This window comes from Sebastes fasciatus, chromosome 17, assembly GCF_043250625.1.
Source record: "Sebastes fasciatus isolate fSebFas1 chromosome 17, fSebFas1.pri, whole genome shotgun sequence".
Taxonomy (NCBI): Eukaryota; Metazoa; Chordata; class Actinopteri; order Perciformes; family Sebastidae; genus Sebastes; species Sebastes fasciatus.
In genome coordinates, this window is record NC_133811.1 from 32776248 (window position 1) to 32790086 (window position 13839).

Genomic DNA, 13839 nt, shown 5'->3' on the forward strand with positions numbered 1-13839 from the left:
GGTATGGTACGGTACGTTACCGTACGGTACGTTACTGTATGTTACGTTACTGTACGTTACTGTACAGTACGTTACTGTACGTTACGGTACGTTACTGTACGGTACGTTACTGTACGGTACGTTACTGTACGGTACGTTACTGTACGTTACGGTACGTTACTGTACGGTACGGTACGTTACTGTATGGTACAGTACGTTACTGTACGGTACGTTACTGTACTGTACGGGAGTTATTTTACGTCTTATTTTTTTTTTTCTCGTAACGTTATGAATGTAAATCTCAGATGTGTTTTCCCTCAGTGTGGTCCTAATACTCCGTAGTACATTGTCTCTTTGTCCCTCACTGCTTTAGACTGATATACTATATACTTAGACTATAAACTAGGTTTCCTTCATCATGAGGTTCAGAGATGTTTTGCGGCTCAGGACGGAGTGCTTTAATTTTTTTTGTCCAAAAAATGTCTCTTTTGATAGTAAAGGTTGCTGACCCCTGCCCTATGCTAACTTCCTGTTAGCCCTATGCTAACTTCCTGTTAGCCCTACATGCTAACTTGAAAGGGGATAAAATAATTCAATCTCTTCTAGACGTTATGTTATCGGACCGGACTGATCAAATTCTGACAGTGAAACAAGTCTTTTCACTCAAAACCTATTTATCCAGCGTTTAACAGGACGGAGTCTACGACGGCCGAGTCTACGACGGCCGAGTCTACGACAGCCGAGTCTACGACGTCAGCACAAGTTAACCAACGTGAGTCCAGTCCTGCAACACGCACTGATCACTTCATGGATTGTTTGAGGGCCCACAGACGGCCAGTTCACCGCCTGGCTGTGGTGAGGAAGGGATGGAACTAGGGACGCTAATTTTGAAAAATGTTCTTAACTGATAACCGACCCTTGTTGACCGATTATTAATCGTTAACCCACAAGATTTTTGCCTCGCATGCAGCGGTGTATGAGCACAACAGACAACTGAGTCTCCAGTTCACCGTCCGGGAGCGTTAACTCAGCAGCTACGATGCTGCGTGTAGTGTCGCGGACATGCAGCCACTTTCCCAGTAAAAGTCTCCACCGCACATTTAGTTTAGTTTAGCAGGTTGTCAGCTGTGTGTCTGCCCGGCGGAACTTTAGTGAGTGTCCAACAAACAGTGTGTGTGTTTGTGCTACGTTAGCAGCTCTAGCATTGCCGGAGGCTTCGTGCTCGCCGCCACACGTAGTCTGAGTAACTTTAGCGAGTGTCCAACAGACCGTGTGTGTGTGTTGGTGGTGAGTGTGAGGTTGTTGGTGGCGTTCTAGTTGTGAACGTAGGTGTAGCAGTGTGTGTTCAGTTTATTTGTTGGTGAATAAATGCTATGAAACTACAACTCCTCCGCTCAAGAGAGCCGGAGAGACCGGAGCTGACTTCCTGTATCCTGCAACTCCGGCTCTGCCTCTTAAGGTGGACTGTTAAGGTGGACCAGCTTTTCTCCTTAAAGAGACGAGCCGCTCAGCTTTTGAGTTAATTATTAACATTTCTTTTAACCGTTTTAACCGATAGCGTTAATCGGTTAAAATGCCGAATGTGGGTTAACAGTTAAACGGTTAACTATGAACATCCCTAGTTGTGACTGGTGACTGACTGGGAGAACCCCTGATGCTCGGTGCTGATGGAGGGTTAGAGGACGGGTTGTGTGATTTCAGGTTGCCCAAAAAATCCTGAACATATAAATCATGACAAACGGTCAAACTGTACAATTCAGTACTGTCTAGTGCAGCACTTCTTCTCTAACATGTATAATATCTACTTTACCCAGACTTTAAGATCTTCTGATGAAATGAGCTCTTTAGAAAACATCTTCAGTGGGGAAAAGGAAACACGTCACATGTCCCGGTCTCTTTAAAGACACCGATGACTCAACGTCTTACACATTCAATCTGAATCAGTCTCCTCCTGGCTGGATGGTAAACTCTTAGTGTTTAATGCTCTCTAATAGCACCAGAGAGGTGTTGTGGTTATTTGCCAGTTTAATACATGAATAATATAAATACAGATGTTGTTCTTACTTGCAGATGCAGCAAACAGCTGCATAGAAGCAACTTGAGCCACGATCGGTCACAAAAACAGAATCAACCAAGTTACTCGTAGTGTGTGAAAGACGTTAAAGAGTCCAACAAAACATATGGACTCCATGTTTTGGGTTCAGACAGTTCCGCTCGTTGGACATGTTGTTGGTCCAGTTTGGATCAGAGGTGGCGGCCGGGCGGCGGCGGCGTGACGGTCTTGAGCGCCATTCTTCAAACACTTCAATTTGCCTCTCTCTCTGTCTCTAAGCCAACGGTCATCTGTCCCCAGTTTCTATGGGAGGTGAGGAGGCTGCCCCGGCTCTCACAACCTGTGCAATGCAAAGATAGAAAGAGTCAGGGCAGCACACCTCACACACCCCCGACCAGTAACCCAGCAACCCTCACACCCCCGACCAGCAACCCAGCAACCCTCACACCCCCGACCAGCAACCCAGCAACCCTCACACCTCAAACGCTGCCTCACGAGGATGACAGATGAAACACTAACAGCTCTGTCTGTCGTCCGTCTCCATGACGATGCTCTCTCTACTCCGTGGACGTTCTGTAGTAACAGGACGTACCGTAGTAACAGGACGTACCGTAGTAACAGGACGTTCTGTAGTAACAGGACGTACCGTAGTAACAGGACGTACCGTAGTAACAGGACTTTCTGTAGTAACAGGACGTACCGTAGTAACAGGACGTTCCGTAGTAACAGGACGTACCGTAGTAACAGGACGTTCTGTAGTAACAGGACGTACCGTAGTAACAGGACGTACCGTAGTAACAGGACTTTCTGTAGTAACAGGACGTACCGTAGTAACAGGACGTACCGTAGTAACAGGACGTACCGTAGTAACAGGACGTTCCGTAGTAACAGGACGTTCCGTAGTAACAGGACGTTCCGTAGTAACAGGACGTACCGTAGTAACAGGATGTTCCGTAGTAACAGGACGTACCGTAGTAACAGGACGTACCGTAGTAACAGGACGTACCGTAGTAACAGGACGTACCGTAGTAACAGGACGTACCGTAGTAACAGGACGTACCGTAGTAACAGGACGTACCGTAGTAACAGGACATACTGTAGTAACAGGACGTACCGTAGTAACAGGACGTACCGTAGTAACAGGACATACTGTAGTAACAGGACGTACCGTAGTAACAGGACGTACCGTAGTAACAGGACGTACCGTAGTAACAGGACATACCGTAGTAACAGGACGTACCGTAGTAACAGGACATACTGTAGTAACAGGACGTACCGTAGTAACAGGACGTACCGTAGTAACAGGACATACCGTAGTAACAGGACGTACCGTAGTAACAGGACGTACCGTAGTAACAGGACGTTCCGTAGTAACAGGACGTTCCGTAGTAACAGGACGTTCCGTAGTAACAGGACGTACCGTAGTAACAGGATGTTCCGTAGTAACAGGACGTACCGTAGTAACAGGACGTACCGTAGTAACAGGACGTACCGTAGTAGCAGGACGTACCGTAGTAGCAGGACGTACCGTAGTAACAGGACGTACCGTAGTAACAGGACGTACCGTAGTAACAGGACGTACCGTAGTAACAGGACGTACCGTAGTAACAGGACGTTCCGTAGTAACAGGACGTTCCGTAGTAACAGGACGTTCCGTAGTAACAGGACGTACCGTAGTAACAGGACGTTCCGTAGTAACAGGACGTACCGTAGTAACAGGACGTACCGTAGTAACAGGACGTACCGTAGTAACAGGACGTTCCGTAGTAACAGGACGTACCGTAGTAGCAGGACGTACCGTAGTAACAGGACGTACCGTAGTAACAGGACGTACCGTAGTAACAGGACGTACCGTAGTAACAGGACGTACCGTAGTAGCAGGACGTACCGTAGTAACAGGACGTTCCGTAGTAACAGGACGTACCGTAGTAACAGGACGTACCGTAGTAACAGGACGTTCCGTAGTAACAGGACGTACCGTAGTAACAGGACGTACCGTAGTAACAGGACGTACCGTAGTAACAGGACGTTCCGTAGTAACAGGACGTTCCGTAGTAACAGGACGTACCGTAGTAACAGGACGTACCGTAGTAACAGGACGTTCCGTAGTAACAGGACGTTCCGTAGTAACAGGACGTCACTACAGACACTAGATTCTATTCTACATCGGCTGTTTCTCCATGCTTCTGCTCTACACACACTGCGCTGTGAATGGGTGCAAAAGAAGATTCATTCTTGAATAACAGCCTCAAAGAGTCTCAGATAATGAGCATGCACGGACAAATAGCGGGTATAAATATTGGGGGGGTGAAATGACCTACCTCACATCATCACGTCATACTCACCACTCTGCTTCTCTGACCTTCTCCTTTTAACAGGAAAACATTTAGATCAGAATTCAAAGTGCTTCTGCTTTCCTACTTTACATCACTGTTGAGGGATCAAAAAAACCTTTTCATCAACTGGTCCGTTGTTTGGTTCATTTCTTTTCTTATTTTATCAAGTAGATTTTTTATTTTCCATCAATTACGTTGTTTGCCGTTTTTATGTTTAGTCTACTTTCTTTTATTGTAAAATACTCTGTGCTGCTTTTCTTGAATGAAAGGTGCTATACAAATAGTGTATTATTATTATTATTAATAATAAGGAAAATGTTCTCTATTTTCTGACATTTATTATTTTCATTATTATTATTATCATTATTAATAATGATACTAATAATAACTCTTTCTATCTTTTCTATATTGTTAATAATAATAATTCCTTATTATTATTCTTATTAATAATAAGGAAATGTTCTCTATTTTCTAACATTTATTATTATTATTATTATTATTATTAATAATAATAATAATAATAATAATAATAATAATAATAATAATAATAATAATAATAATAATAATAATAATAAATGTTAGAAAATAGAGAATATTTTCCAAGGGCCCAGAGTCAGATCTTCACAAAATGACTTCAATGATTACTATTACTATTACTACTACATTACTATTAGTATACCATATAATGATTAGAACGTTCTGCTGATGGACTGTTTAAACTCCTTTATGTCCTTTAAACTGCTGGAATGTGAAACATCTGTGTGGGAGCTGCTGAGTTTCATCAGACAGAACGCAGTAGAAGCAGATGGACTGAAGTAGTGAGTGACGGAGTATCTGTGGTGAGGACGGCAGCACTCTGCTGCTGGTGGAATGGAACTACTGCTGCAAAATGTACATTAGTCTGTATTAATGTAGACGACGGAGGAAGACGGAGGAAGGGTTGAGTCGGAGCAGATAAGGAATCAAAATGATCCAACATGTTTTAAAAGAAGAAGAAGACGAAGAAGCTGGTCTTTAATACGAGCCTCCTGACGCTGTTAGAGAACATACAGGTGAGCTGTTCTTAAGGTAGAATGGAGAGAAGAAGTGTTGGAGTTCTGTTTCAACTGAACACAAGTCCTAACAGAGACAGTGTGAAATGCATGAAGGGACGTTTCCTAAGAGCTTCATCAGGTGACGTGTCCTGATGCGTCCTGACGAGCCGCCTGCTGCGATCTGCTTTCTTATTTTCTACCAGAATTCCAACGTCAAAGAAGAAAAGAACCGTGCTTATTATCGGGCGGACACCTGAAACCACCTGAAATCACCTGAAACCCCCAGAAAGGAGCCGGCTAAATTGTGCTATTCATTAGTCCTTAATGAACTGTGCAAATGTCTGTGGCAGGTCAATACAGGGGGCCGATAGAGGAGCCCCCACCACCACCACCACCACCACCACCACCACCACCATGCTGCAGAGCCTAATGAAGACTGAACTTTAATCATCAGGAGGATACGACCGCCTCACGAGACCACACACACTCCCTCACCTCACGAGACACCACACCCACACACACACACACACACACACACACACACACACCTCACGAGACACCACACCCACACACACACACACACACACACACACACACACACACACACACCTCACGAGACACCACACCCACACACACACACACACACACACACACACACACACACACACCTCACGAGACACCACACCCACACACACACACACACACACACACACACACACCTCACGAGACACCACACCCACACACACACACGCACACACACACACACACGCACACACACACACACACACACACCTCACGAGACACCACACCCACCCACACACACACACACCCACACACACACACACACACACACACACACACACACACACACCTCACGAGACACCACACACACACACACACACACACACACACACACACACACACACACACACACACACACACACACACACACACACTGCCTCACCTCACAAGGTTCTCGTTGTCCCCCGGTCCTCTGCAGGTCGTGCACTCCGTCCTCGTGTCGTCAGCTTTGGGTTTCTTCTGCATTGCAGACTGGCGTTGTCGGCGTTCCCGTGGCAGCGGTTCCTATGGAAACACGGATGATTAGAATCCAGAGCTGGACGGGACACTGCTGGGGGACGGGATGGAAGAAGGGGGATGAGAGAGAGAGAGACGGGGACACACCGGAGAGAGACGGGGGGACACACCAGAGAGAGAGACGGGGACACACCGGAGAGAGACGGGGGGACACACCAGAGAGAGAGACGGGGACACACCAGAGAGAGACACGGGGGGACACACCGGAGAGAGAGACGGGGACACACCGGAGAGAGAGACGAGGACACACCAGAGAGAGAGACGAGGACACACCAGAGAGAGAGACGGGGACACACCAGAGAGAGACACGGGGGGACACACCGGAGAGAGAGACGGGGACACACCAGAGAGAGAGACGGGGACACACCGGAGAGAGAGACGGGGACACACCAGAGAGAGAGACGGGGACACACCGGAGAGAGAGACGAGGACACACCAGAGAGAGAGACGAGGACACACCAGAGAGAGAGACGGGGACACACCAGAGAGAGAGACGGGGACACACCAGAGAGAGAGACGGGGACACACCAGAGAGAGACACGGGGGGACACACCGGAGAGAGAGACGGGGACACACCAGAGAGAGAGACGGGGACACACCGGAGAGAGAGACGGGGACACACCAGAGAGAGACACGGGGGGACACACCGGAGAGAGAGACGGGGACACACCAGAGAGAGAGACGGGGACACACCAGAGAGAGACACGGGGGGACACACCGGAGAGAGAGACGGGGACACACCAGAGAGAGAGACGGGGACACACCGGAGAGAGAGACGGGGACACACCAGAGAGAGAGACGGGGACACACCGGAGAGAGAGACGAGGACACACCAGAGAGAGAGACGAGGACACACCAGAGAGAGAGACGGGGACACACCAGAGAGAGACACGGGGGGACACACCGGAGAGAGAGACGGGGACACACCAGAGAGAGAGACGGGGACACACCGGAGAGAGAGACGGGGACACACCGGAGAGAGAGACGAGGACACACCAGAGAGAGAGACGAGGACACACCAGAGAGAGAGACGGGGACACACCAGAGAGAGACACGGGGGGACACACCGGAGAGAGAGACGGGGACACACCAGAGAGAGAGACGGGGACACACCGGAGAGAGAGACGAGGACACACCAGAGAGAGAGACGAGGACACACCAGAGAGAGAGACGGGGACACACCAGAGAGAGAGACGGGGACACACCAGAGAGAGAGACGGGGACACACCAGAGAGAGACACGGGGGGACAAACCGGAGAGAGAGACGGGGACACACCAGAGAGAGAGACGGGGACACACCGGAGAGAGAGACGGGGACACACCAGAGAGAGACACGGGGGGACACACCGGAGAGAGAGACGGGGACACACCAGAGAGAGAGACGGGGACACACCGGAGAGAGAGACGGGGACACACCAGAGAGAGAGACGGGGACACACCGGAGAGAGAGACGGGGACACACCAGAGAGAGAGACGGGGACACACCGGAGAGAGAGACGAGGACACACCAGAGAGAGAGACGAGGACACACCAGAGAGAGAGACGGGGACACACCAGAGAGAGAGACGGGGACACACCGGAGAGAGAGACGAGGACACACCAGAGAGAGAGACGAGGACACACCAGAGAGAGAGACGAGGACACACCAGAGAGAGAGACGGGGACACACCAGAGAGAGAGACGGGGACACACCGGAGAGAGAGACGGGGACACACCAGAGAGAGACACGGGGGGGGACACCGGAGAGAGAGACGGGGACACACCAGAGAGAGAGACGGGGACACACCGGAGAGAGAGACGAGGACACACCAGAGAGAGAGACGAGGACACACCAGAGAGAGAGACGGGGACACACCAGAGAGAGACACGGGGACACACCAGAGAGAGAGACGGGGACACACCAGAGAGAGAGACGAGGACACACCAGAGAGAGAGACGGGGACACACCAGAGAGAGAGACGGGGACACACCAGAGAGAGAGACGGGGACACACCAGAGAGAGACACGGGGGGACACACCGGAGAGAGACGGGGACACACCAGAGAGAGAGACGGGGACACACCGGAGAGAGAGACGGGGACACACCAGAGAGAGACACGGGGACACACCGGAGAGAGAGACGGGGACACACCAGAGAGAGAGACGGGGACACACCGGAGAGAGAGACGGGGACACACCAGAGAGAGAGACGGGGACACACCGGAGAGAGAGACGAGGACACACCAGAGAGAGAGACGAGGACACACCAGAGAGAGAGACGGGGACACACCAGAGAGAGACACGGGGGGACACACCGGAGAGAGAGACGAGGACACACCAGAGAGAGAGACGGGGACACACCAGAGAGAGAGACGGGGACACACCAGAGAGAGACACGGGGGGACACACCGGAGAGAGAGACGGGGACACACCGGAGAGAGAGACGAGGACACACCAGAGAGAGAGACGGGGACACACCAGAGAGAGACGGGGACACACCGGAGAGAGAGACGAGGACACACCAGAGAGAGAGACGGGGACACACCGGAGAGAGAGACGGGGACACACCGGAGAGAGAGACGAGGACACACCGGAGAGAGAGACGGGGACACACCGGAGAGAGAGACGGGGACACATCGGAGAGAGAGACGGGGACACACCGGAGAGAGACGGGGACACACCAGAGAGAGAGACGGGGACACACCGGAGAGAGAGACGGGGACACACCGGAGAGAGAGACGAGGACACACCAGAGAGAGAGACGGGGACACACCGGAGAGAGAGGAGGACACACCGGAGAGAGAGACGGGGACACACCGGAGAGAGAGACGGGGACACACCGGAGAGAGAGACGAGGACACACCAGAGAGAGAGACGGGGACACACCGGAGAGAGAGACGGGGACACACCGGAGAGAGACGGGGACACACCGGAGAGAGACGAGGACACACCAGAGAGAGAGACGGGGACACACCGGAGAGAGAGACGGGGACACACCGGAGAGAGACGGGGGGACACCGGAGAGAGAGACGGGGACACACCGGAGAGAGAGACGGGGACACACCGGAGAGAGAGACGAGGACACACCAGAGAGAGAGACGGGGACACACCGGAGAGAGAGACGGGGACACACCAGAGAGAGAGACGGGGACACACCGGAGAGAGACGGGGGGACACCGGAGAGAGAGACGGGGACACACCGGAGAGAGAGACGGGGACACACCAGAGAGAGAGACGGGGACACATCAGAGAGAGAGACGGGGACACACCAGAGAGAGACACGGGGGGACACACCGGAGAGAGAGACGGGGACACACCAGAGAGAGAGACGGGGACACACCGGAGAGAGAGACGGGGACACACCAGAGAGAGAGACGGGGACACACCGGAGAGAGAGACGGGGACACACCAGAGAGAGAGACGGGGACACACCGGAGAGAGAGACGAGGACACACCAGAGAGAGAGACGAGGACACACCAGAGAGAGAGACGGGGACACACCGGAGAGAGAGACGGGGACACACCAGAGAGAGAGACGGGGACACACCGGAGAGAGAGACGGGGACACACCAGAGAGAGACACGGGGGGACACACCGGAGAGAGAGACGGGGACACACCAGAGAGAGAGACGGGGACACACCGGAGAGAGAGACGAGGACACACCAGAGAGAGAGACGAGGACACACCAGAGAGAGAGACGGGGACACACCAGAGAGAGACACGGGGACACACCAGAGAGAGAGACGGGGACACACCAGAGAGAGAGACGGGGACACACCAGAGAGAGAGACGAGGACACACCAGAGAGAGAGACGGGGACACACCAGAGAGAGAGACGGGGACACACCAGAGAGAGAGACGGGGACACACCAGAGAGAGAGACGGGGACACACCAGAGAGAGACACGGGGGGACACACCGGAGAGAGACGGGGACACACCAGAGAGAGAGACGGGGACACACCGGAGAGAGAGACGGGGACACACCAGAGAGAGACACGGGGACACACCGGAGAGAGAGACGGGGACACACCAGAGAGAGAGACGGGGACACACCGGAGAGAGAGACGGGGACACACCAGAGAGAGAGACGGGGACACACCGGAGAGAGAGACGAGGACACACCAGAGAGAGAGACGAGGACACACCAGAGAGAGAGACGGGGACACACCAGAGAGAGACACGGGGGGACACACCGGAGAGAGAGACGGGGACACACCGGAGAGAGAGACGAGGACACACCAGAGAGAGAGACGGGGACACACCAGAGAGAGACGGGGACACACCGGAGAGAGAGACGAGGACACACCAGAGAGAGAGACGGGGACACACCGGAGAGAGAGACGGGGACACACCGGAGAGAGAGACGAGGACACACCGGAGAGAGAGACGGGGACACACCGGAGAGAGAGACGGGGACACATCGGAGAGAGAGACGGGGACACACCGGAGAGAGACGGGGACACACCGGAGAGAGACGAGGACACACCAGAGAGAGAGACGGGGACACACCGGAGAGAGAGACGGGGACACACCGGAGAGAGAGACGGGGACACACCAGAGAGAGAGACGGGGACACACCGGAGAGAGAGACGGGGACACACCGGAGAGAGAGACGGGGACACACCGGAGAGAGAGACGAGGACACACCGGAGAGAGAGACGGGGACACACCGGAGAGAGAGACGGGGACACACCGGAGAGAGAGACGAGGACACACCGGAGAGAGAGACGGGGACACACCGGAGAGAGAGACGGGGACACACCGGAGAGAGACGGGGACACACCGGAGAGAGACGAGGACACACCAGAGAGAGAGACGGGGACACACCGGAGAGAGAGACGGGGACACACCGGAGAGAGACGGGGGGACACCGGAGAGAGAGACGGGGACACACCGGAGAGAGAGACGGGGACACACCGGAGAGAGAGACGAGGACACACCAGAGAGAGAGACGGGGACACACCGGAGAGAGAGACGGGGACACACCAGAGAGAGAGACGGGGACACACCGGAGAGAGACGGGGGACACCGGAGAGAGAGACGGGGACACACCGGAGAGAGAGACGGGGACACACCAGAGAGAGAGACGGGGACACACCGGAGAGAGAGACGGGGACACACCAGAGAGAGACGGGGACACACCGGAGAGAGAGACGGGGACACACCAGAGAGAGAGACGGGGACACACCAGAGAGAGAGACGGGGACACACCAGAGAGAGAGACGGGGACACACCAGAGAGAGAGACGAGGACACACCAGAGAGAGAGACGGGGACACACCGGAGAGAGAGACGAGGACACACCAGAGAGAGAGACGGGGACACACCAGAGAGAGAGACGGGGACACACCGGAGAGAGAGACGGGGACACACCGGAGAGAGAGACGGGGACACACCAGAGAGAGAGACGGGGACACACCAGAGAGAGAGACGGGGACACACCGGAGAGAGAGACGGGGACACACCAGAGAGAGAGACGGGGACACACCAGAGAGAGAGACGGGGGGACACACCGGAGAGAGAGACGAGGACACACCAGAGAGAGAGACGGGGACACACCAGAGAGAGAGACGGGGACACACCAGAGAGAGAGACGGGGACACACCAGAGAGAGAGACGGGGACACACCAGAGAGAGAGACGGGGACACACCAGAGAGAGAGACGGGGACACACCAGAGAGAGAGACGAGGACACACCAGAGAGAGAGACGGGGACACACCAGAGAGAGAGACGGGGACACACCAGAGAGAGAGACGGGGACACACCGGAGAGAGAGACGGGGACACACCAGAGAGAGAGACGGGGACACACCAGAGAGAGAGACGAGGACACACCAGAGAGAGAGACGGGGGGACACCGGAGAGAGAGACGAGGACACACCAGAGAGAGAGACGAGGACACACCAGAGAGAGAGACGGGGGGACACCGGAGCAGGATGTCTCCCCCCCACAGCTCTGTTAGGATCCTGTTAGGATCAGACCGACGTGGATCCTTCCCAGCTGGTGTGAAACAGGTTGGATGTGATTAGAGCAGCTGATTGTTCTGAAGGTGGACGTTTTTGTTTATATATAAAAGAAAGAATTACAGCTGTAGCAGTGTTGAACGGGCCCTCGGCCCTTAGTGCACGTCAGAGGTACCGCTGCCATGCATTTCCATGAAAGTCAGACACTGCACTCAACAGTTAGAGAGAATGTTCTGCATGGAGCTAAAGACTCTTATTAAACATGTCGAGTTTGGGGCAGATTGGACAATCTATAGTCAATTTACAACAGACTAAATCCAGTCTGAGTCCAGTCTAAATCCAGTCTAAATCCAGTCTAAGCTAGACTAAACACCTGCTGGCTCCAGCTAACACTAGCTGATGGTTGAAAGAGTAAACTGATGGATGACAGCACATTTGATATTAGATCTGACTTCTGTAACACTAAATGATAATTACATTAATCAAAATGAATAAAAGATGAACACATGAATCAAAGATGATGAAGTGATGAGTGTCCTGGTGACTGACTGAAATATCCTTTAATCCATTTATTACCATGAAGTTGTTAATAAATTCATCAGTTCATAGTTTATTCTCCCGGCAGGTCAAGCCTCCGACCGTCCGAATGAATGATGGATATAATCCATACTGAGGGTTAGCGTGTAACGTCAGGGGGAGATGGAATCCATTCACTCATATGGGATTTTAATAAACTGTCAATAAATTGATCCAGGACAAATAAACCTGGATTACTGAAGTTAATATCAGTGAACGAGCCGAGCTGAACCGGTTCATAAAGAACCTCAAGAAGTTATTAGAACAACAAACCTCAGTTTTATCTTCTCTGTCTTCACCGATGGGAACTCTCTTCCTCTTCTGTCCTCTGGTTCTCTGCAAGACACAAACACGGGACTCAAAAACACAAACACACAGCAGGTCTTAAAGGTGCAGTACGCAGGATCGGGAGCATTTCTATCGCTTCCGTGATGATGATTATCAGCTGTAGCTAATAACCAGTGGGGCACGCTCACGTGCACTAAAAGGCACACGCGGTCGGCCCGGCGATGTCAACAAAGCACAGAGAAGCTCTGATTACAACAGAGAGGGAGAGACTTCAATCTCTGCTCAGGTAGATATTACTCCTCTATATCTTTCAACAGTTGATGATGTAATAATTCTCTGGATATCGTATAGAGAACCTTTAAGTTTAAAAACCAAACCTAGATCTTTGTGTAGACCGTTTCAATGGAGTTGCTAGGCAACAGCTTGGACCCATATTTACTTCCTGTCTGCTACACTGCAACAGGAAATAAACTGGGACACATATTAAGCTTCTGATTATTCTCAGTAAATTACAAATCCACAAGCTGCAAAA

General features: G+C 52.3%; 1 protein-coding gene across 1 annotated transcript in view; it reads right to left on the bottom strand.

Moving 5' to 3' along the window:
- Positions 1 to 13366, bottom strand: part of LOC141753762 (PHD finger protein 14-like) — a 51107-nt gene extending 37741 nt beyond the window's left edge. The window contains exons 1-2 of the mRNA XM_074612305.1: positions 13293 to 13366; positions 6367 to 6488 (exon numbers count right to left, since the gene is read on the bottom strand). Of these exons, the coding sequence (XP_074468406.1) occupies positions 6367 to 6449 (83 nt within the window). The 5' untranslated portion in view covers positions 6450 to 6488; positions 13293 to 13366. The remainder of the gene's footprint in view (positions 1 to 6366; positions 6489 to 13292) is intronic.
- Positions 13367 to 13839: the final 473 nt, after the last annotated feature.